Consider the following 24,201-nt stretch of genomic DNA (forward strand, 5'->3'; position numbering starts at 1 on the left):
TTAAGGTCAGGGCTAGTGTGCTAATAAGCCTTTGGTACTTTTCCCCAGCCCCTTCAAAAACTTCCCAACCCTATTCCTTTCTTCCAATTCCCATGCTTCATGCCTGGTTTGGCTTTTCTAGGCCTGCAGGAGCAAGCTATGGGGAGTTAATCTCTCAGGGAACGAACTTTTCAATAAGCAGATGCCTTTCTTTTGTTCAGAATCACTTGTCTTGCTTCTTTACTTTGTATCCAAAGTAGAACTTCAGGGATGAGTCCTTCATGGGGATGGGAGTGCTTTTGAAGAGAAAGCATTGATTTTTCTCTTAACCACAATATCCTGAGGTTGTACTTGAGGTTGCTGCAGATTTTCAGCCAGTAGGCTGTTTCAATTTGGATAGGTTTCTGTTGTTCATTGAGTGTGGAAGCTCATGTGGTTTTCTGGATATCTATATGGAAGAATAGATTTCTGATTAAAATTACTTATTGTCTTTAAGGATGAAGATTCTCTCTGCAATAAACTCTGCACTTTTACGATCACACAGAAAGAATTCATGAACCAGCATTGGTAAGTGCTCTTCATTTTAGATGAGGATTTGCTAGGCTTTGATTTTTTTTTTTTTTTTAATAAAAATTAAAAAAAAATTTTTTTAAATTGTAGATGGACACAATATCTTTATTTTTGTTTGTTTATTTTTATGTGTACTGAGGATTGAACCCAGGGTCTCAAGTGTGTGAGACAAACAACCCCAACCCTAGGCTTCGATGTTTGATGCTTCTGAGCTTGCTTGCTGGTTCTTATTTTTTGTAGGTACCACTGTCACACCTGTAAAATGGTGGATGGGGTTGGTGTGTGCACAGTATGTGCTAAGGTGTGCCATAAGGATCACGAGATTTCCTATGCCAAATATGGATCCTTTTTCTGTGACTGTGGAGCCAAGGAAGATGGCAGCTGCTTGGTAAGAGATTTACAACTTTCTCTGAACCATAAAGGGTGACTTATTAGTGACACTGGAATACTTAATCCAAACTGGAAAATTTCCACATCACCTCAATGGTACCTGGGTTTACGAACATATTCATGTTCTGTTCCTGATCTGTACAGTGTGGCCTATGCACTTCACTTGGAATATTAGAACTCACAGCCTCTTTAAAGATCTTGCAGTCAGTTATTCCTAAGAACTCCCCAGTTGCAGATGATATAATCAAAGCTTGACGCTACATTTGGGCAGCAAAGTTAGATATTAGGTAAATACCATGAATTTTAGTATTTTGAATAATTATACATGCTTAGGTAATTTCTCTTTTGGCTCCAAGATCTTAGGAAATATTTCATCTGTGCTCTGGTAAGAGCTGAGGGACCCTGATGTTTTCTGTCCCTAGGCACTGGTGAAGCGAACTCCTAGCAGTGGCATGAGCTCCACCATGAAGGAGTCGGCATTTCAGAGTGAACCCAGGGTTTCAGAGAGTCTGGTGCGCCATGCCAGCACTTCACCAGCTGACAAGGCCAAGGTCACCATCAGTGATGGAAAAATCACTGACGAAGAGAAACCCAAGAAGAGCAGCCTATGCCGTACAGTAGAGGGCTGCCGGGAGGAGCTACAGAACCAGGTGGGACTTCCAGATGGTCCCTGGTACAGTAGAAAGAGTTCAGAGCCTGGCCAGTTAGTGTGAAAGTCAGTAATGCCTGGGGCTCCCCTTGCAGTTTGTTTTCTTTTTTTCTCTCTTAATTTTCACAGTGCAATATAAATAGTATGTGTGATCAGTCTCTAGAGAAGGATTTGTGATTGAGGAGCATTAGTAGTGCAGGGGTTGGTGTGAGAATAACTTTTAGTTTTGTAATACTCTAGAGCATTCTTTCTTCCTTTTTTTGGTGGGGAGGGGTACTGGGGATTGAACTCGGGGGCACTCAACCACTGAGCCACATTCCCAGCCAATTTTGTATTTTATTTGGAGAAAGAATCTCACTGAGTTCCTTAGCGCCTCACCATTGCTGAGGCTGGTTTTGAACTTGTCCTCCTATCTCAGCCTCCTGAGCTGCTGGGATTACAGGCGTGCACCACCGCACCCAGAAGTAGAGCACCCTTCTTGGCCTGGGTTTCTCATTTGGAGTCCAGAATCAGAAAATGATTTGCTTATTTTCTCAATTTTCCTACCCTATATATATGGGAGAGAAGTTAGCTTATTATATCTGCTGGGTGTCTTGGATCATTAGGGTTTCTCTTTTGGGCACCTAGTTTGGAAATAATCCTCTAGAATTAGTAGCATGGTAGCATATTAACTGGAATCAAATCCAGGATTATGGAGAGAAGGAGATGATGATTTGGTTAGGATATCAACTGGAAGTGAGGAAACTGGATTCTGAAGGCAGTTACTGGCAAGAATATTATGAGTATGACCCATTCTCATTCTCTCTCTCTCTCTCTCTTTCACTTTTGTATTTCGATTTTTCTCAGGCCAATTTCTCCTTCGCTCCTCTCGTGTTAGACATGCTCAACTTCCTTATGGATGCCATTCAGACCAACTTTCAGCAGGCTTCTGCTGTGGGAAGTAGTAGCCGGGCACAGAAAGCCCTCAGTGAGCTGCACACAGTGGACAAGGTGGTTGAGATGACAGACCAGCTAATGGTGAGTGTGTCAGGGCATGAAATTTGGTAGTTATAGGAACCAGCAAGTTGGTTGGAATACCTGAGTGTGCTAGATCCTCTGAGGAAGGCACTTACAAGTCAACCCCAGACCATTCAGGACTTAGTGTCTAAGATATGACCCTCTCCCCCCAATTGTACTATAAACAATGTCATAATCAACATGTGAGGCATGCCTCAAAAGAAGAGAGTCGGGGCGTTTAAGTCAACCTGACTGATCCAAGTCCTCTTTGTAGTTCATGAGTGTATGAACCCCCAAGATGTGGGAACTCCACTTTGGGGCAGTTATAATAGAAATTTCTTATTTATATGAAATTGAAAATCTCCTTATTGTGTATTCTTCCTCAGGATTTCTCTTGTCCTCTTTTGATTATAGCCCTTTAGACAATTTACATTTAATTCCTCATAGGATAGGTATGGTTATATGGTTATCAGATATAAGTCATTATTCACTTTAAAACCAGCTGTTCAGCACTGAATATGACTTTTCAGTGTGGTCTTTCTGGTTGTTTTAGTAGCAGTAGTGAGTAGGAAGTGAAGTTAAGGCAATTTCTGAAGAGGAACAAACAAATATGAGTGAGACCCTTGAGCGGATCTATCAAGGTGGCTATTACTAAGGGAGTAGTATTCATTTGGAAGCACTAACATGCGCATATATTCTGGTATTTTATTAAAAATCAGTTTATAAGAGACCAGTACGTTGTATTGATTAAGTTTAGGAAAAACTTGACTGCACTGTTCTTATTGGGCTGACAAATGCCTGACAGATTTACCCAAATGTACCTGAGTGGGAGGTTGGAACCCATTGCTTTTGAATGACTAAACTGTGCAGTGCATGGCATGTGAGTGCTGTATGAATCCACTGGACCTTAGCAGCTTATTACTGCCTGCTTTCTCTGCTTTCCTCTGCCAGGTTCCCACCTTAGGCTCTCAGGAAGGTGCCTTTGAGAATGTTCGGATGAATTATAGTGGAGACCAGGGCCAGACCATACGGCAGCTGATCAGCGCTCATGTGCTCAGGCGGGTGGCTATGTGTGTGCTCTCTTCCCCCCATGGGCGTCGCCAGCATTTGGCTGTCAGTCATGAGAAGGGCAAGGTGAGTCTTTGGATTCCTTCCCACTTATTTAGGTCATGCTTGTTTTAAACCCCAAGCAGAATAAAGAGGTGACCATGGTCACACTGGGTTCTAGAAGTGTATTAGGGACAGATTTCATTGAACTTTTCTACTTGAACCTTGAGTTGTTTGATTAGAGCTGATATAAGTAGGACAAAGACTGTTCTTATTTGTAAATTCCCACTCAAAGCATCTTTCATGCTCTTAGGAAATTTGAAGGGACTAGCAGGTTCTTAGGAGAGCTTAGTCCCCAGTCTTGCCCAGTTTGGTCACTCTATAAGGGTACAAGCTGAGAGATTAAAGCCTTCATAGGAAGACCCAGTGTTCCTTATTCAGTCTTTTTCCGTCTTCCTGGCTTTCTAAGGACAGGGAAATTTGTGTTTTATGGAACTAGTAGAAGTTGGAAGAGTGCTTAATAATTTATGCTTTTCTGGAATCTATCCTCTCTCATCACAACTATGATCCTTAAAAGAGCTACAAAATATTTCAAAAACAGTTTCTTAGAAAACTAGGAAAGGACAGAATGACATAGGGAACTATTTTGTGAAATATTCTACAAGGAAAAATTGGTTTTATTACTACTCAGTGTCCTTTTAAGAAGTGGGGATTGAAGTCATTTTTTTTTTTTTTTTTTGGCCAGAACAAATAGAGGCTAATATTTGTCTAGAAATTTCCTAAGAGACTTTTCCATTAAAAAAAAAAAAAAAAAAAAAGCCTGTGGATTAACATGTCTACTGGAGGAATTTTTGTCATGTGCCCTGTGTTCTCTGAGAAGAATAGGGTTGGGAATAAATTGATAATGTTTCCTTTGCAGATCACTGTTCTGCAGCTTTCTGCACTCCTAAAACAAGCAGATTCCAGCAAAAGGAAATTGACACTGACCCGCTTGGCTTCTGCCCCAGTTCCATTTACTGTGTTGAGCCTCACTGGAAATCCCTGCAAGGAGGACTATCTTGCAGTTTGTGGGCTGAAGGTAAGAATTCTGATCCCAGTTTGGTTTTCTTCAACTGTGTGCCCTAGTCATGTTCTCTCCTGTTCTGAGCACCAGTTTTTCTTACTCATTGTTGAATGGAAGCTTAAATGCTATTGGAATGAAGAAGAAATCTTCCTTTGGATTTCTTCCAGGTCTTCCAGATTTCCCTGTGTTTGAGCAGTCTGTGTGTGTTCTGCAAACCTGAATACGTTACTAGACAGTATAAATACTGTCTTAAGCCAGGGAATGGCAGGGAAGAAGAGGAAGCATGAAAACTCAGATGAATTTGTCTACTTGTCAAATCACCTTTAACCACTTTATCTTTAAACTGTGTTCAGGACTGCCATGTGCTCACCTTCAGTAGTTCAGGCTCTGTCTCGGATCACTTGGTATTGCATCCCCAGTTGGCGACAGGAAACTTCATCATCAAAGCCGTGTGGTTGCCTGGCTCACAGACTGAGTTAGCAATCGTCACTGCAGACTTTGTAAAGGTACAGTTACAACTCTATGACTTATAAATCTAGAATATCTGATCTCCATTATATGCTAGCTTCTTCCCCCAGAAATCAAAAATAAAAAACACAACTTTTTTTTCTTTTTGTTAATGTTGCTGAGTAGGAACTTTCTGTGTGTAATTGATTATTTCTATCCTCATTGTACCAAGTATCCACTTTTCTGACCTTGTTACAGAATTTGTGTGTTTCTTTCCCACTCATTTTTTGAGGAAGAGTAGAAGATATTTCATTCATATTTGTATGAATATACAAATATGTGCCTAACACTTAGTGCCTAGTGCCTAACACTTAGTAGGAACTTGCTGAATGGAGAGTGAATGCCCATTATCAACTGCAGCTGTTAGAATTCTCCAGAATCCTTGGGGGATGGGACTGAATTATATTACCCTTTATTTAGGATTTCCTTCCATTTTACAGATTTACGACCTGTCTGTTGATGCCTTGAGTCCAACCTTTTACTTTCTCTTGCCAAGCTCAAAGATAAGAGATGTTACCTTTCTGTTCAATGAGGAGGGAAAGAACATCATTGTCATAATGTCTTCAGCTGGGTACATCTATACTCAGCTTATGGAGGAGGCCAGCAGTGCCCAGCAGGGACCTTTCTATGTCACTAACGTCCTGGAAGTCAATCATGAGGACTTGAAGGTTAGTGCAGGTGTTGCCGTTTCCTTTTTTTTTTTTCAGGTTTAATTAGTTTAGTAACTCCTCTGTTTTTGTTCCATTTTCTTTCTTTTTTTTAGTTTGTGCTTCTAACTTTTTAACCTAACAGCAGAAGCTCTTGTCCTTCATGACTAAACTGATTCAACTTGAAATTCCTTTATTCTGAGAACATTTTTTAAGTTTCCCCATGGGAATCTCATGCTTGGAGTGTGAGAGTACCTGAGCATGATTTAAAACTCATAGCCAGCATACCCTGGAGGCTGGTAGCCAGGACAACAAATTGATGCACATGTGTATCTTGCCCCGCTAGGACAGTAACAGCCAGGTGGCAGGTGGAGGTGTTTCTGTGTACTACTCCCACGTGTTGCAGATGCTGTTCTTCAGTTATTGTCAGGGCAAATCGTTTGCTGCCACCATCAGTAGGACAACTCTGGAGGTATTGCAGCTCTTCCCCATCAACATCAAAAGGTAGGAATTGAATGTCCACCTTCCAATACCCTGATTCAACAGAGGCTATTCACTCCTCTCCCAAGTATTGGTCTCCATCTGAAGAGGTGTAAGAAACTTATTTTTCTCCAGCAATCCTCCTTTCTTGCTAGATATCCTTAAAATCTAGTGGCATTCAAGGTTGGCAGGTTCATCCTCCACCATGGAGATTTAAGAAGTAGTTGGCAGTGGTAGGGGGGCGGGGTTCCTGTTATGCAGAAGGGAGAAAGCTCTATAGTCAATTCAGCCCATGTGATTGTAATAATTACCAAATTTTGATTAGGGGACATAAGGTACTCATCCTGCCATTATGTCCTTTACATTTCCTTCTTGTGGGAAACTTACTATATCAGGAAGTAGAACATGTTATCAGTACTGGAGGCATGGCTGGAACTAGGGGAGGCAGAGACTTTCATCCAATTTCCAGATGAGAGGTATGTGTGTGGTAGTGGGTCTTATTTAGGGAGAAGGAACAAGAGATTTAGTATCTCTTTTAGTACTATCTGTTACTCAAGAGCCATTATGGCAGTCTCTCAGGCCTCTCTTTTGGGAATTACCTGGTTTGGGATGAAATAAAATGGACATGAATTCAGACATAACTTGACATGCTTAGAGATTCTTATAGGATGCTGGTCATCAGCCTTAGGCAACTCCTTGGCCCTATGAGTTGAAAGCCTCTGGGCACTTAGTGTCACTTGTTCCTTCAGACTGTGATAGCTTAGCAGTTTAGATTTTAAATGAAGACCCTTCCTGGGAGTCCACACTAGAATATATGAGTGTTTCCCAGGGTTTGGAACAAAACTGACCCATAGATGATCTGAATCCTTGGTCAAGGTTATTATTCTGGAGTCAGCTAGTTGGAGGGTGGCTTTAGGTCAAGAGAACTATTAAATGGTGATTGATACCCTAACTGTGGGAGTTTTATTGTCTGCAGTTCCAATGGTGGCAGTAAGACTTCTCCTGCCCTTTGCCAGTGGTCTGAGGTGATGAATCACCCTGGCTTGGTGTGTTGCGTCCAGCAAACTACAGGTGTGCCACTGGTAGTTATGGTGAAACCAGACACTTTCCTCATCCAGGAGATTAAGACTCTTCCTGCTAAAGCAAAGGTCAGTGCCCGAATGGCCCACTTATTTATGAAACTTTTCTGTCTCTTTTCAGTGGAAGCCTTTAAAAAGATTTTTCAATCCATTTCCCCTAGACGCCTTTTCTTTGCTACCCTTCTGCAACCCTACCTGACTATGGAACCAGTAGCCTTTCTGGATCTTTCTCTCTGTGGGTTCTAAGCTCTAGGTGTAGGAACTGACCTTCCTTTGTCTCTTCCACTCAGATCCAAGACATGGTTGCCATTAGGCACACAGCCTGCAATGAGCAGCAGCGCACAACCATGATCTTGCTGTGTGAGGACGGCAGCCTTCGCATTTACATGGCCAATGTGGAGAATACCTCCTACTGGCTCCAGCCGTCCCTACAGCCCAGCAGTGTTATCAGCATCATGAAGCCTGTTCGAAAGCGCAAAACAGCTACCATCAGTAAGGCCCCTTCGTGGGGAATGGGTACACAGTCTTATAGGCAGTGACAGAGTAGACCACCATAAAGATTTGAGAAGAAACGGTGACTATCCTGCTTGAACATTTGTCCGAAAAAAGAGATAAATTTTAGACAGTTTCCTCAAAGGAAGGATTCCAGATGACAAGCACATGTTGGCTGTCTATCTGCTGCAAGTCAGCAGTTCTTTGGTGCCCCATAAAGAATGATGTATGCATCACTTTGGTGCCCTTGCTTGAGGGGTTTTCTTTCTGGGTTTGGAAAAATGACTTGCTCGAAGGATTGAACTGCTTGAATAATAGATGACCTCATTTGTTTAATTTACCACTGAGTAGTGAAGAAAACCTATCACAGTCTCTGAGCTGATGATTTTGCTGACTGAAAGAGGACTCTTCAAGGAAGAGAAACCTTGAGTTTAGGAGTGAGAGAACCTGGCTGAACAAGGAGCATTGCAGCTATCATCACATTACATTGTTCTAGAGTCTGTTTGAGATGATGGTGTAGCACATCCTCCTGTACAGAAATAGTTTGAAACTAATTCTTGCTTGCCATATACCCACCATCAGTACGAGACTTCTTCTTTTTTTTTTTTTTTTTGGATACCGGGAATTGAATCCAGGGGTGCTCAACTACTGAGCCATATCCCTAGCCCTTTTTATATTTTATTTTGAGAAAGGGTCTCACTAAGTTGCTTAGGGCCTCACTTAGTGGCTGAGGCTGCCTTTGAACTTGTGATCCTCCTGTGTCAGCTGCCTAAGACATTGGGATTATCCATGCATTACTAGTATGAGATTTCTTGGCATTGCTAGGTCAAGTGTTTAGGGATAGTAACTACTAGAGAGCTGGTAGGTATCACGTAGGCATCATGCTGATGCAAATCCTATGAGTTTGTTTAGAAAGATGAGAGGGAGCTTGTGACCTCAGTCTGGGAAGAGTCCTTAGCTGTGCAGTGGGAGTGGAGGTGGCCAGAGACCACCCATACCAGTGCTCTCTGGCAATCTGGTACTGTTCTCCACAGCAACCCGCACATCTAGCCAGGTGACTTTCCCCATTGACTTCTTTGAACACAACCAGCAGCTGACAGATGTGGAATTTGGTGGTAATGATCTCCTACAAGTCTACAATGCACAACAAATAAAGCACCGGCTGAACTCCACTGGCATGTATGTGGCCAACACCAAGGTGAGGACTTTGTTGGACTGGGTTTAAGCCTTGGATAGAAGGACTGGTCAACAGTATGGTTCAAGAACATTTTCCTTTTAGAAATTTGTGCCCATAATCACTGACCCTCATTTGTGGCTAAATGATCCTTGGATGAATGAACACTTTCACTCACACGTGGAAGGACTCCGATCCTGTAAGGCTAGGTTTCCACCATTTGGGGTCACTGTGTAAGAAGGCAGCAGAGTGTCGTTAAATGCTGGGGAGAAGGAAGTCAGACATGAAAAAAAGTCCTTTCCCTGCCTGTTTTTGCATCCTTGGAAGCAAGACAGTCATCACTGAGGAGTTAAAAGAATAAAAGTCTTATGTGGGTGTACACATTAAGACTATATCAGAGCACTGAATTTAATTTAAGAACTTCTCTTAGTTTTCTGATTCCAGTCTTTTCTCCCTTCAGCCTGGTGGCTTCACTATCGAGATTAGTAACAACAACAGCACCATGGTGATGACAGGCATGCGCATCCAGATCGGGACTCAGGCCATCGAACGGGCCCCATCATACATTGAGATCTTTGGCAGAACTATGCAGCTTAATCTGAGTCGCTCACGCTGGTTTGATTTCCCCTTCACCAGAGAAGAAGCCCTGCAAGCTGATAAGAAGCTAAACCTCTTTAGTGAGTTGCCAACCCTGGGTGCAGACTTCTACCCTTTCATTATGAGTGCTGGATTAGAGGCCACCAGTCTGTGGTCCATCAGTGTTCTGAGCTCTCCCAGCTTTACTGATTTCTCTGTGGTCTCTGCTGTTAGAAATCTTTACTTGAGATGTAAACAAAAGGCAGGTGCCAGGGAAAGAGCATACTTGAAAATAGGAGGGATAAAGATAGGGTAAACTCAGCTACATGTTGATTTCTGTGGGGTGACTTAACCTCACTGATGGGGCTACGCCTATGTCCAGGCAGAGGGGAGGCAGGACTGGCGTGTGGGATTGCAGGGCCTTCTCCAGATGAGGCCTCAAGTCACATGTCTCTGTGAGATGTTTAGCAAGGCCTTCTTGTGCCATCGAAGACTTAAAAAAGTTCCAGGTACAAATCTCTAAGCTTTTCTTAAGACTGGCATCTTTTCTGTCATTTACTGGCCACCCATCTGATGTTCTTTGTCCTAGAAATAGTTGTTTTTAATGTGAGTGGTGATGACCTGTACTTTGAACAGTGAAGTGTTTGGAGACTGCTGGGGATGGGACAGCACAAGAGGGTCCTTATGTTGATGTTTGGGGACGCTTTGGAAACTTCATAGACTTTTATTCCATGGAACTGTTTCTTCATGTGTTTACCATCTAAGGTGCCATTAGTGTCTCAGGAGATAAAATTCCTCTGTTTATAAAAATTGATGTGATTTGTGCCTTTGCCCAGCCTGGTCTGGCCTTTGCTTTTGAAGAGGTGTTCATGGCTCTTCAGAGGATGCGCTTCCACAGGCTTCTCTTGCTCATTGCAGTCGGTGCCTCGGTGGATCCAGCAGGTGTCACCATGATAGATGCTGTAAAAGTTTACGGCAAGACGAAGGAACAGTTTGGCTGGCCTGATGAACCCCCAGAAGAGTTCCCTTCTGCTTCCGTCAGCAACATCTGCCCTTCCAACCTGAACCAGAGCAATGGCACTGGCGACAGCGACTCAGCCGCCCCTACCACGACCAGTGGCACTGTCTTGGAGAGGTACCAGCACTGGCGGGGGTTGGCTTCAGTTCTCACCATTTTCTACTTGCTGCAGAACCTCACTGTGTCTTGAGAGTCTGCCTCTGCACCTGTCCCAAGTCTAGCCTGTGATTTTCTAGTTTTCATATACCACCCCCCACATTCAGTGTCTCCTTACTGTGCAGCTGAAGCCTGAAAAGTGGGTGCAGAGTCATCTGATGCCACAGTCTCTGCTAAGGCAGATGTTTTATCCTTTCTCTTAATTCTTAGTACATTTTGGAGCAGCCAGAGGCCACAGACTGGAAGGTACTTAAGTCTGTTTTCTAGAATAGGATCCAGACTTGCTAAGATGCTAGGGAAACATCTTCCCTTCCATGCCGGTTGCATCATCTTCTCATCTTCCTGGGCACTAGCTATTTACTTTGGTAATGACATTGCCAGCAAGAGAGGCTGCTGCTGCGCCCTGTAGCAGAGCCTCCTTAGGTCTCCCTATGGTGGCATTCTCAAGCATCGCGCTTGGCTTCTGTGTGCTGGGGAGCTGCTGGTTTGCCATGGTAGATGAAATAATTCACGATGTAAGATTGTGAGTTCTTACATTGTAAGCTGTAAGAATAGCCCTGCTTGAAGTCAGTGCCTCCCACCAGCAACCACCTCCTTCTTTCTCTTTCTTTTCCCCCACCCTATTCATATATGGTTTGCTTAGGATGTGTTTCAAGGATTCTCTGAGCTTCACATTTTTTTCCTTTTTTTTCTTTGCCTCTCCCCCAAGTTCTGAAACTGAGTCCCTAACCAAGCTGGACCGGTTAGTATGCCCTCTTTCTTTTCTCTGCACGAGTGAGTGTGTGTCAGAGAGCAGTGTGTGTGATGGTGTGGCTTTGCATTGATTCTGCTTCTGTGAAGAGTCCTCCTGCTTCTTTCTGTTCCGATCATTGCATGGCTGCAGCGCTCTCCATGTGTAAAAATGGAGCATACCCAGGATCGTGAGTGCACCTTGGTGTTGGCCATGTCAGACTCTTTTAGCTCTCTCCCTTACCCCAGTCCTCTCTACTCCTCTGCAGTAGATGAGAAAGGGTGGGAGCGGAGGGGCAAGCAGAAAGCCCTGTCAGCTCATGAGCCATAGAGGGCTCGTTCCAGCCACATTTGTTCTGTACCTCAGGTCCTCTTCCCTAATACTTCATTGCCTTCCTTTACCCTCATGCCTTTTCTCCCCAGCTACCCTCTCAATACTTATCCTTCTCTGTCCAGAGCTTCAGCTGTCAGGATGTTGGTCTTTTCACTGTGCTATGTTAAATTCAAAGGAGTAAGCCCTGGGAACATGTTACTTGGTACCTTTAATAGCTGGGCTTCCTATTCCTTTCCTAAGGGAGAATTGTCAGTTTTTGAGAGATGCTTTGCACTGCCCTTTGAATATTAGCGAGTGGCATGCACCTGAAAATAGCTCGTTTACTCTGCCGTACCTTGGGACTCAGGAAATGCTCTTGTGCATTTTCTTGGAAGTGTAAGAAAAATCTAACCTTCCTAATGTAGGAAGATGGCTTTAACCTTTCCCTTTGTGTCTCCCTTGCCCACTGATCTCTGGGCACCTGAGCTTCGGGTCCCATTGCATCAAGACTGCTAAGCCCATCTCAGTGATCCTCGCCACAGGCAGCAGAAGGAAGCACATTTATCCTCTTTGAGCAAGAAAAACCCTGTCTTTGAGTTACGGATTATGAACATGGCCTCAGGTTGATCTCCGAGCAGGAGCTGGGTTTCTTCTGGCCTGTAACACAGGCAACGATATGCATGGTGCCTGTGGCAGGTCTTATTGTGCTTTGATTTTGTATTTGGCATTCATTAGCTGTCCCCAAGGTCCTCACGACCATAGTTTGCCTAGGCTAAAGCACGAGGTGGAGAGAACGGTTGTTGTACTCAAGCCAGGTTTTCTGTCTCCCCAGGCTGGTTGTGAGTTCTTTAGAAGCCCTGGAAAGCTGCTTTGCTGTTGGCCCAATCATCGAGAAGGCAAGTTACTTCTTCAAAGCACTTGGGAGCTTTCTGAAGAGGCAGGAAGTCATTGGAGTTGTCTGAGGCCCAAGGCCTCACAGTTAAACAACACTTATAGCCTAATCTTGATTTGCAAAGAAGCTCCAGAGAAGTCTTCAGCTTTGGGCCTCACGTCCTGCTTTTGGGAGCCCGTAGTGAGCCATGTCAGAGAGTAGGATATGTGGTTGTGAGCTTGGATCCTAGTCCTTCACCTGTGTTATATGAGAATTATGATTTCTGAAACCGGTTTTCTTTTTTTGGTCTTTTCAATCTATGACATATGACCTCACTCTGGTGGCCTCAAAGGCAGGATGGGAGGGCAGACTAGAGGGTTCATTCTGCAGTGCATTGTGGGGTTAGTGATAACTGCTGTCTTTCACATCAGGAGAGAAACAAGAATGCAGCTCAGGAGCTGGCCACTTTGCTGCTGTCCCTGCCAGCACCTGCCAGTGTCCAGCAACAGTCCAAGAGCCTTCTGGCCAGCCTCCATACCAGCCGCTCGGCCTATCACAGCCACAAGGTAATCGTTCCCTTTCAGGGAGGCTTCTGTAGAATTGGAAGTTGTGGCCCTGACAGGGAGCTGAGTAAGTTGGTTTTGTGTATGTGAAGTGAGGGCACAGCTGTGTAAGCTGTGGAGAGGCTTGATAGCAGTGAGATTAGACCTGAGTCTAGAGTTTTCTTCTGGGAAATGCATGAACACCACTCTGCTGAGGGTCAGCGACCAGTGGGCCACTGGTTTGTGTTGTTTTTTTATTCCTTTAGTAGGATCAGCAAGGCTTAAGAAAGAGAAAGACACTAAGGGTGGCAGCTTCTCCCCAGAACAGTGAGGGGAGGAGAGTCACTCAGTGGATAGAGCTGCCAGTGTTTTCACCCCACCCCTGGCTGTAGGATAATGTGAAAGGCATCCTGTTCCCTGGAGCAGTGTTGACTGATTAGTGGTTGGGGAGCATCTGAAGGGCCTCCCCCATAAAAATCAATAGATGCTAAAGGAGGTGAGTTGGGCCAGTTTCCTTATTTGGACGAGATGACAGTTTAGAAGCCACTAGCCCAGAAGCCTTGGTTAGCTTTCATGTCTCCTGCCCATAAAATTGAGAAATGTGAGTTTAACTTGTGACCCTCCCCAAGGAAAGGCCTTTTTGGAAACATCACCCTTAGGCACTAGGAACTTGCTGAGAAACTGCTCTTCTGCTAGAGGGAGATTGGGCTGCTGCAGTACTGGAGATTTGAGTGGACTCTAATTTTCCTATCATGCTTTAATACTGATTGCATGACTTTTGACTTGTTAAAGACTTTAATGTTTAGTGCTGGGATGTAGCTCAGTGGCAAAGCGTCTGCCTTGCATTTGCAAAGCCCTGGGTTCGACCCCCAGTACCAAAAAAGAAAAAAAAAAAGACTAATGTTTTATGTGTTTTAAGTCCAACATATTGGGCTGCTTTGAAGGTTTGTTCTAGGTGGTTGGTGGGAATTGATCTGTTCTCCTGAGAGGAGGTAGCAATCCTGATGATTGCCACTCCCCTCTATTTTTTGTTTTTAGTGTTCAGCCTTTGCTTATGGTTGATTCTCTGTGATGCTGTGTTGTATAGGATCAGGCCTTGTTGAGCAAAGCTGTGCAGTGTCTCAATGCATCCAGCAGAGAAGGCAAGGATCTGGACCCTGAGGTGTTCCAGAGGCTGGTGATCACAGCTCGTTCCATCGCCATCATGCGACCTAATAACCTTGTCCACTTCACGGAGTCAAAGCTGCCCCAGATGGAAACAGGTGAACTTGGCCTACGTGGCTGTGGTCCTGAAATCTGCTTACACTTCTCTACCCTTTCTGCTCCTCTTTCTATTCTCACTGGCCTTTCAACTGACCTCAGGCTCTGTGATAAGGATTTTGCTGCCTGTTCTATATCTTGTGGATGTTAGGATTGTCCCATTTTAACTGAGTGCCCTTTCCAGTGCTCATCTTGAGTTTTATTTGATTATACTTGAGTTTATTTAGTGTTCTGAACATCAGGTATAATTTGTCTCTGGAGTTAACATTGTTACAGTCGTCAGGGTAAAGCTAAACTTGGTCGGTCCTGCTCATATTGAAGTTATGGGTTGTATCTTGTACTTTCATATTGTCTTTTTGCCAGTACTTTATTAATATGTTCAGTGGCCTTTCTCAGTGCTGCATTCTGTTTCTTCATCTCTTCTTACATTGACTGGGTACCAAACCTGTTTTGCCATTTTCAAATAGAATTAATTGATGCCTTTACATTTTTTTTATTATTTATATGTCCCATGTGCTGTCATTGTCCTGCTTGTCTTCCCTCCTAACACTACAATCCTAGAAACATTCTCAGATGTTCCCCTAGATTTTAGAAGTTGAACAGTTGGAATGGACATCTTTTAATCTGCTGTAAAGATCCTGAATGCTCCCCTTTCTACTTAATTCTAACATTCAATGTTTTCTGTGATATTCCTTTCCCAGACTGTTTTTTTCCTAGATGTGCCTGCTGGAATCTAGGGATAGTTGGCATATTGATTGGGGCCCCACTTGAAACTCCCTCCGCAGGCAAGCTTCCTTGACCTGAGTTAACCTTAAAACAAATTAAATTCCATCTTTGATTTGCCATCGTTAATAATCTTCTTTCTCCTGCGTAGAAGGAGTGGATGAGGGAAAGGAACTGCAGAAGCAGGTGGAAGGAGATTGCTGTAGTTTCATCACCCAGCTTGTGAACCACTTCTGGAAACTCCATGCGTCCAAACCCAAGAATGCCTTCTTGGCACCTGCTTGCCTGCCAGGTATCATATTAAAAGAGACACTTGAAAACTTGATACATAATGAAGTTGATATAAATTCTGTCTTTGAATAGCTATGACCCTTAGCCTTCATCATTCACTTCTTCCAGAATTAATAATTGGGAACTAGAAGTCTGTGAGTTCAGTGTATTATTCCTGATACAGGAACTAGCTTTGTGGCAGAGAGTAGGGTTTTCTTGTGCTGTATCTCTTCACGTGGGGTTGCACGTTTCATGTAAAGAGATACTAGTGTGTGTGTGTGTGTGTGTGTGTGTGTGTGTGTGTGTGTATGGTATATGTATCTTCTATGGTATTTATTATTGTTTTTAAGAACATTTTTTAAAACTTATTCAATGTTTATTCGAAAGTTAAAAATTAAGTATCAGTCTTGAATTATTTTATTTACAAGCTGCTACTGTGTCAGGTATCTTAACTTTTCATGCTACTGAAAGCTTAGGCGGAAGAGGAAGCAACAGAGAATAGTAGAACAACCTGGTATTCATCTGTTTGGAGATTACTTGGACGCTAGACCAGCAGGCTTGTCAAGGTCATGTTCTATCATTACCTGAGGTTTGGGGATTGTAGGGGGCATTTAGCATCTGCCTACCTCTTCACATTTCCCTGCCTTGTCTTTTGATAGCTGCAGAGTGGACAACTGCTCACTTCTATCATGCAGGATATCTGGAAAGGCTTTTGAGGACAGTTTGGGAGATTAGAAGACTATTAATAAGACAAATCACAAATGCTGCTGACAGTCCACATTCTGTGTGTGTGTTTTGTGGGTTTGTTCTGCTGTGTTGTGCTTATTGTCTTTTGCTAGCTTGACCTTTATGTGGGAATAAGAATTTGTACTTTATCTTAAGCTCCCAAGTATCTAGAGGCTTTTCCACCAAGTTTTCAGATGATATTTTTCTTCCCTGTAGGCCTTACTCATATTGAAGCTACTGTCAATGCACTGGTAGACATTATCCATGGCTACTGTACTTGTGAGCTGGATTGTATCAACACTGCGTCCAAGATCTACATGCAGATGCTATTATGTCCTGTACGTACCATTCCACATGCCTGAGAATGTCTGGAAAAAAATTTTTAATAGGCTTAAAGGAATTCATAGTTTCAAATATCAGTAAAAGCTTTAAGATCTTACAGCATGGAAGAGTAAGGTTAGGAAAGGGAGTGAGTGGGCTTAGTCTTTCTTGTTCAGTGCTGAATCCTTAAGGACTAGTCTGGTATTTGCTATATAGTGCTAAGTATTACTTAAACTTAAGCACATGAATGAATGTAGCACATTAAGATGTCTCTTTCTAGGAACCCTGTCACAGAAGCTACATGTTAGAGGTACTGTTTATAGCACAGAGCTAAGAGGAGCACTGAGGGCTTGAACATCTGAAGAAAAGCCAGTGTCTATGTGTAAGGAGTCAAAAGTGACTTCAGGGGCAAATGGCCTGCCAGACTGTCACCAGGAACTGAGAGACAGGAAGGCAGTGAATGGGTCTTCTGTATGCCAGGTTGGAAGTGCCAATCAGCTTAACCTGCTGAATTTGGGTCAGCTGGGTGCCTGTGAGATAGGTCTTCACAACGCATGTGAGTGAGCCACTGAGAAAGTGTCGCAGCTGCTTTTGTGAATAAGCATGACAGTTTCCTTTTTAACTTCAGGATCCTGCTGTGAGCTTCTCCTGTAAACAAGCTCTAATTCGAGTCCTAAGGCCCAGGAACAAACGGAGACATGTGACTTTGCCCTCTTCCCCTCGAAGCAACACTCCAATGGGTAATGTGAGGTGTGGGTTTGGGCTTCTGTCTGGGTTGGGGGGGTGGGGGAGAAGAGGTGCAGTCTTAGGAGGTGCTGCTCATGTTGACCAAGAGCCTTTGGTTTTTTTATTTCTTACCCTACTTTTTCATGAAGAATTTTAAGGTGACATATAAAAATGCGAATAGTTAAGTAGAATAAAAATAATGAAAGTCAAGACTATGTAAAAATAAAGGTAACAATGAAAACCAAGCAAAGGATATAGGACTCTTCATGACAGGGTCCCACGTGGTCGTTAGTGAATACCTTGTACTTGGCTGGAGCTTCTCCGGAGTCCAAGCATAAGAACATTTGAAAAGATCATGGTGACCAAACACAAAATGAACTTAATTTCCCCTGGCACCAAAACTCTTTATTAAGGCTCCATTTTGTTTTGCGTAAGGGACAAAATCCTCAGTGGCCATACTGATAATAAGTTTGACAGATTTCACAGATTTCCCTCATAATACACTTGGCCGTGGTCAAGAGTTCATTTTACATTTTAGTAAGAGCAATTCTATAGACTGTCTAATAGCATTATACTATATAACTCTTTGGTTACTTGATTTGTTTTGAAAGTAAGTTTCAAATGAAAGTTACATATGTTTTTAAATTTTCCAGCAGCCACATAAGGAGTATAAAGAAATAAGGATAATTAATGTACTAAAAATTTACTTGATCTAGTGTATCAAAAATATTATTTCAATATGTAGCCAATATAAAAAACCAATAGTGAAGTGCTTTGTTTTCTGGCGATATCTTTCATGTCCAACGTGGATTTTATGCTAGTGGCACATCTCCAGATGGACTTGCCAGAGCTCAGTAGCCACCTGTGGCTGCTGCCTACTGTATGGGACAGCCTGGGTCTGGAGGAGTGTATACAACTTGGTAACTTTCAGACATTCTTCCCTGAGAACATGTATCTTATCTAAGGTTTTGATGAGTTAGGTAGTGGTTTGCAATCTTTTCTCTAGCAAGAACCTACACTGCCAACAGTTTGTGTTTCTTCAAGCTTTTTTTTTTTTGGTATTGGGGATTGAACTCAGGGCCTTGTGCATGCTCTACCAACTGAGCTGTATCCCCAGCCCAACAGTTTGTTTTTCTAATTAAGGACATATTTGCCTGTTTTAATAATCCATCAAACCTGGCCGTGCATGGTGGCCTATAATCCCAGGGATTTGGAAGACTGAGGCAGGAGGATTAGAAGTTCAAGGCCGGCCTCGGCAATTTAACGAGGCCCTAAGCAACTTAGTGAGACACTGTCTCAAAAAATAAATAGGGCTAGGGATGTGGCTCAGTGGTTAAGTGCCCCTGGGTTCAGTCCCCCCCCCCCCCCGCCCCAAATTCATTGAGTAGAGTCTCCTCTTCTGACCATCAGGAGTCTCACCTGGACTGTTTCTTTTCTAGAAGGCCTTCCCACCTTCCCATGGAAGTGGGCTTACATAGGACCTATTATGGAGTCCTTAGTTCCCATTTGATAGTTTTACATTTTAATTCTAATTCTTCTCGTGATTATGTAGTGTGAAAGTCTTACTAACCTAGTTGTTTTGGAGATAAGTAATGAATAAACACTAAGCTTCCATGACAGATACACATCTCAATTGTATTATTTTTCATGTCTTGTCGAAGGCTTCTTGAGAATTGGTGGGAGTTTGTCAGGCCTTAGATTTCTTTGCTTTAGGGAAATCCTTTTCAAATCCTTTTTCAGTCCTATTCCTTGGGGACAAGCTATCTGTGCTTAACTCCATCTTCCTAGATTCTGCTAGGTCCAAGAAACAAAAGAAAAAGGTCTCTGGGCGTAGCACCCTGGAGTTTTACCCTGGAAGCACAGGGTGCCATGTGCTGGCCTTTTGCTGTGCAACTTATACCACCACACGTTAAGGAGGAAAAAAGCAAGCACCTTCAGGTGATTGAGGGTTTCTTTGACTCAGGAGACAAGGATGATGATGACGATGATGATGCAGATGAAAAAATGCAGTCATCAGGAATCCCGGATGGTGGGCACATCCGTCAGGAAAGCCAGGAGCAGAGTGAGGTGGATCACGGAGATTTTGAGATGGTGGTGAGTCTGGCAGCAGGAGAGGGGAGAAGGAGCTTCAGCTCCCCTCTAGCTCTTGTTCAATAGACTCCAAAATTTGCTGTTTGCTAAGGGACCCTGACAGAGTTTTCTCTCTGCAGTCTGAGTCGATGGTCCTGGAGACAGCTGAGAATGTCAACAATGGCAACCCCTCTCCCCTGGAGGCCCTGCTGGCAGGCGCAGAGGGCTTCCCTCCCATGCTGGACATCCCGCCTGATGCAGATGATGAGACCATGGTTGAACTAGCAATTGCCCTGAGCCTGCAGCAGGACCAGCAAGGTAGAAGGCAATGCCAGGAATAGAGTGGCCTTTGCCTTGCACAGCAAAGAGGATTTGGCAGTTACTGATATCCAGCTGACTTAGCTTGTCCCCACTTTTGGGGAAAGGTTGATCTGGGTGAGAGCTGTTAAGGGATACAGGTGGAGAGTGAGAGGGATTGTGGTGAGAATTTCGGGCTGGGAGCCAATCTCATTGTCTGCTGGTTTGGTCTTTTGGATTATTTACTCCTGAATCTCCTAGATTCCTCCAGCCTCTGTTCTGCCTGAGCTGAAGGAAGCATTCCACCACCTCTGTAACTGAGTTTGGGGGGGGGACAGCAGTGGATATAGGCCAGAGAGGGTCATGTGCTGGCTTGTAGAGACTCCTGAGGGCAGCAGGTGGCCAAAGCAGCTGTGGACGGGGTCTGGAGGGGATGTCGTGCTCACTCTCCACTTGTTTCCCAGGCAGCAGCAGCAGTGCCCTGGGCCTTCAGAGCCTAGGACTGTCCGGCCAGGCACCCAGCTCTTCCTCTCTGGACGCAGGAACCCTCTCTGACACCACAGCATCAGGTAACTGTCCACAGCAAGGAGCACGGCGCAGGGCCCCAGGACCCTTGGCCTTGTCTTAGTGCTGTGAGAGCGTAATGGGCAGCTGCTTTGACAGGCCATTCTGGACTTCCTGCTTTTGCCTGGCTTTAGGAATATGGGTGTGGTAGGCATAGTGCTGAACTTGGCAATGGTGCTCATGGCTCTGCTTCCTCACACTTCGCATGCTGCCTGACTTGAGCTGATTCTTGAGGAGAGGTCCAGAGAGCAGCTGGTAGGCTGATTAGACTAGGGCTTGAGTTATATTGTTTAGTATTCTTTGTAGAGTTTTAGCATGTTAAAAAATTTAAAAGGGAGACAAGATACTATAAAGTTTTTACTGTTTAAGTTTTTACTCTTCCTTTGCAAAGAAAATTAAAGCTGCAAGTAGCTGGGTTGTGCTTCAGAATTGTGGGGCTATGTGGCTGACCATTAGGCACCTATGAGCAGGAGAGGTAGGGTTTTTGTGGATAACCAAGATCCACAGGAAATCCTCAGAACTCATTTTGACTTGAATTTCACTCACTTTCCTAATGTGATAAGAAAAAATAAATATTTTTGAATAGAGAGTTGAACCAAACAAAGGAGGATGTCATACCTGAGAAACCCACTGGAGAATCAACCCTCAAGTAATAGAAGGGTTGATTTATACTTTTTCAGACTGATGAATCTCTGTATTTGTTTCTATTTCTTTTCTTTCTTTCTTTTTTTTTTTTTAATGTTTTATTCTGGGAGTTTGACCCTGGATAGATAAGAAAAAGAGAAACTGGCTGTCCCCACCTGCTGCCATGGCTTGTTGCTTTTCTGAGGTCTCTTCTGTTGCTATCATTGCAGGCTCTGAGGTCGCTGTCGTGTTGTCTGGTTGTGTGCATACTGTACCTGCTCTGTGGCTGTCGTGGCTTTCCCCCCCTATGTATCTCATCCAGCATTTTCCTCCTGTCTCAGCTCAGCCCTGATCCTGGATGCTGTGGCTGTCTCTGGGGAATTTCCTTGCTTCATTATTAGCATCTGATGAGGATGATTAGGACGTGTGAAATTTCCCAGTGAGCCCCCTTTGGGACCACTTGATTTTTAAAAAAAGCAGTCAATTCAAAAGCTCATGATAAGTGATTTCCTAAGCATAAATTGACTGATTGCAAAACAAATCTCATTAAAATCCAGAGTTTTATGCTTTGAATGGCAATGGCTAGTTTGAGATCTCTCAGCAGGTGTCAGTAACACCTAGACAATGGTGACCATGAAGCATTTAGCTAGAAGACCCAGTGTCCACATCACTGATTCTTGTTGAATCTCTGCGCTGTAGTGTAAGAGCGAAGGAAATGCCCAGTGAACTGGGTTTTTACTTCTGTCTCAGTACTGTTTGCAATGCACCATGTACACAGTGTTTGTTCCTGTTAGTGGTCAACTAGCGAAGCAAATCTTTCCCTTTTTTCTCTGACTACAGGATACATAAACTGCATCGTGTCGTCTGCACTATGTAGTTTGATACTTTCACCCCGAAGAGGGGTTTTTACTTGTAACAGCTCTTGTTACTCTCTCAGCTCCAGCCTCAGATGATGAGGGCAGCACAGCAGCGACTGACGGTTCTACCCTGCGGACCTCTCCTGCCGACCATGGTGGTAGTGTGGGCTCGGAGAGCGGGGGCAGTGCAGTGGACTCAGTGGCTGGCGAGCACAGTGGTAATGTGCCTGGGGGTCTTGATCTCGCTGGGCAGAGGGTGGGGACAAATAGGAATCCTTGCCTGGAATTGCTTTCAGCAAAGAGAAGTTGTAGGGACTCATTGAAAGTCTTGTGGAGTTCATTTACCCTCAGTGCTGAAGTTTCAAGTGTTGAGTTTGCTGACACTCAGTGAAGTAAACATTGAAATATTTTACAGGCATCTGTAAGTTTTTATTAGTGGAAGAAAAGCAGTGACATGCACAGTTCTACATCTTGATTAAAATAACTGTGACCTTGAAACCCATTAGTCTATAGTTTTTGCTCTTTATTACTAGGGGGAGCATATTTTGGGGCAATCCTATTAAAGATCAGATGTATTGATGTAGCAAGCCAACCCCACAGTACACTAGCTAATAAGTGGGGGACTCTGGAATCAGGGAGCATGATAAAGCCATTTTTGTTTGAAAATGAGTCTGTAGTTAACAATTGACTGACAAATTTTTATGGAGGAGATTAAGAGTAGCTCTGATAATTTCTAGATTTACATATCAGGTTTGTTTTCTCTGAATTATTTGATAAATTTGTTGAGATGAAGATCATTCTTGTGGGTGGAGCTTGGGTACGATAGGAGGTTGAGTGACTAGAGAGCATGATTTAGTATGGTGCTGTGGGATCAGGATCATGAATTCAGTCCTCATTCAGCTTCATATAGAAAAAAATGATATCTAAAGCTACCAATTATTGTCTAGTCTTTGCTAACTTCAGAGTGTATTGTATTCCGTTCTGCTTTGGAGTCAATTTTTTTTTAACCATTTTCCTCTAGTATCTGGCCGGAGCAGTGCCTATGGTGATGCTACAGCTGAGGGACATCCAGCTGGACCAGGAAGTGTCAGTTCAAGCACTGGTGCTATCAGCACCACCACTGGGCACCAGGAAGGAGATGGCTCAGAGGGAGAAGGAGAAGGGGAAGCCGAAGGAGATGTCCACACTAGCAACAGGTTAGGACTGACCATTCACCATCTGAAGCTTTATCAGAGTATTTCAGAAACAGAGGTGGAATGGTGACAATAGTGTATTTCTTATGAAATATAAAGACAATAAACTCATGAAACAGATTAAGATCTTAGGAAGTGCTCCAGAGCTATCATCTTCTCCTCTCTTCCTCCTCCTTCTCTTCCTCTCTCCCTTCCTTCCTTCTTTTTTTCTCCCCCCAGTACTGGGGACTGCACCAGGGTTTTTTGCATTCTAGGAATGTGCAGCATTCTAATAATGAGCAGCATCCCTACTCCTTATTTTTTGTTTAGAGATAGGGTCTTCATAAGTTGTCACAAACTGGCCTCAAACTTTTAATTCTCATGCCTTAGCCTCTGAGGTAGCTTGATTACAGTTGTATGCTCCATATGCAGCTTAGATCTGTTGTCTGATTAGAATTCTGTAGATCACTTTCAGAGAGAATAGAAAATACTCTTTTTCTGAAAGCTTCCTAAATTCTATAAGTCTAAAATTATTGTCATAAAACCATGAATTTTTCTTATTAAAATTTTGTTTCATTAATACTGATGAACTCATTATGTTGCATCCTTTTTTGTAAAAGGCGCTGTTTGAGGCTCATCAATAAGTTAATAGGTAGATTATATCAGAAATAGTTCCTTATTCAGCTTGTATACAAGGTAAAGGAGAAATAAGAGCATTGGTATTTCTAAATACCAGTGGTAGAATATTTTGAAACAAGATAATCTGTGAGTTTCTAATCCATCCCCCTTGGATGGTGATGGTATTTGATACTGATTTGGTATTTAACCAAAGAGTAACTAGAGAAATAGAAGTGGAGGAAGAAAAATTTAAGAATAACACTTGGGATAGCTGGTCACAGTGGAACACACCTGTAATCTCAGCTACATAAGAAGCTGAACAGAAGGATTGCAACTTCAAGGCCAGCTTTAGCAATTTAGTGAGACCCTGACTCAAAAAGTAAAAGGGCCTGGGGATGTAGCTCAGTGGTAAAATGTCTCTGAGTTTAATCTCCAGTATCCTCTTCCCCTCCACAAAAGAATAATACTTGTGATATAATGTTTGTTGAATTTGTTGAGACCAACAGTTATCACATTAGTGCCAAAACAATGAATCCGCATTTTAAACTGAATGATTTCTATCAGGAAGAAAACAATCACTGACATAGGCATTAGAGACAGAATAGAACATCTGTGAACACCTCCTATGTTCCTGTACCCTTCTGCTTCAACGTTAGCCACTTATAACATCTCTTTGAATGAAGATGATCTCAGAC

The 24,201-nt window shown here is 43.3% G+C and overlaps 1 protein-coding gene across 7 annotated transcripts in view; it reads left to right on the forward strand.

The window, feature by feature from the left end:
- Ubr4 (ubiquitin protein ligase E3 component n-recognin 4) overlaps window positions 1-24,201 on the forward strand; it is a 128,620-nt gene that overhangs the window by 45,929 nt on the left and 58,490 nt on the right. For 2 of the 7 annotated variants that reach the window (XM_076861150.1, XM_076861154.1), the window contains exons 36-61: window positions 476-546; window positions 790-937; window positions 1,362-1,589; window positions 2,435-2,605; window positions 3,536-3,718; window positions 4,551-4,709; window positions 5,048-5,200; window positions 5,642-5,869; window positions 6,195-6,352; window positions 7,305-7,476; window positions 7,698-7,899; window positions 8,934-9,097; window positions 9,534-9,750; window positions 10,568-10,784; window positions 11,533-11,565; window positions 12,698-12,761; window positions 13,168-13,302; window positions 14,366-14,540; window positions 15,413-15,553; window positions 16,474-16,595; window positions 17,207-17,318; window positions 19,268-19,398; window positions 19,515-19,692; window positions 20,136-20,240; window positions 21,797-21,934; window positions 22,738-22,912. In XM_076861150.1, coding sequence (XP_076717265.1) covers window positions 476-546; window positions 790-937; window positions 1,362-1,589; window positions 2,435-2,605; window positions 3,536-3,718; window positions 4,551-4,709; window positions 5,048-5,200; window positions 5,642-5,869; window positions 6,195-6,352; window positions 7,305-7,476; window positions 7,698-7,899; window positions 8,934-9,097; window positions 9,534-9,750; window positions 10,568-10,784; window positions 11,533-11,565; window positions 12,698-12,761; window positions 13,168-13,302; window positions 14,366-14,540; window positions 15,413-15,553; window positions 16,474-16,595; window positions 17,207-17,318; window positions 19,268-19,398; window positions 19,515-19,692; window positions 20,136-20,240; window positions 21,797-21,934; window positions 22,738-22,912 — 3,980 coding nt within the window. The remainder of the gene's footprint in view (window positions 1-475; window positions 547-789; window positions 938-1,361; window positions 1,590-2,434; window positions 2,606-3,535; window positions 3,719-4,550; window positions 4,710-5,047; window positions 5,201-5,641; window positions 5,870-6,194; window positions 6,353-7,304; window positions 7,477-7,697; window positions 7,900-8,933; window positions 9,098-9,533; window positions 9,751-10,567; window positions 10,785-11,532; window positions 11,566-12,697; window positions 12,762-13,167; window positions 13,303-14,365; window positions 14,541-15,412; window positions 15,554-16,473; window positions 16,596-17,206; window positions 17,319-19,267; window positions 19,399-19,514; window positions 19,693-20,135; window positions 20,241-21,796; window positions 21,935-22,737; window positions 22,913-24,201) is intronic. The other 5 variants (XM_076861155.1, XM_076861156.1, XM_076861153.1 and 2 more) reach the window with 4 other exon arrangements.

The sequence above is a fragment of the Callospermophilus lateralis genome, chromosome 7 (genome assembly GCF_048772815.1).
Source record: "Callospermophilus lateralis isolate mCalLat2 chromosome 7, mCalLat2.hap1, whole genome shotgun sequence".
In the NCBI taxonomy this organism is placed as follows: domain Eukaryota; kingdom Metazoa; phylum Chordata; class Mammalia; order Rodentia; family Sciuridae; genus Callospermophilus; species Callospermophilus lateralis.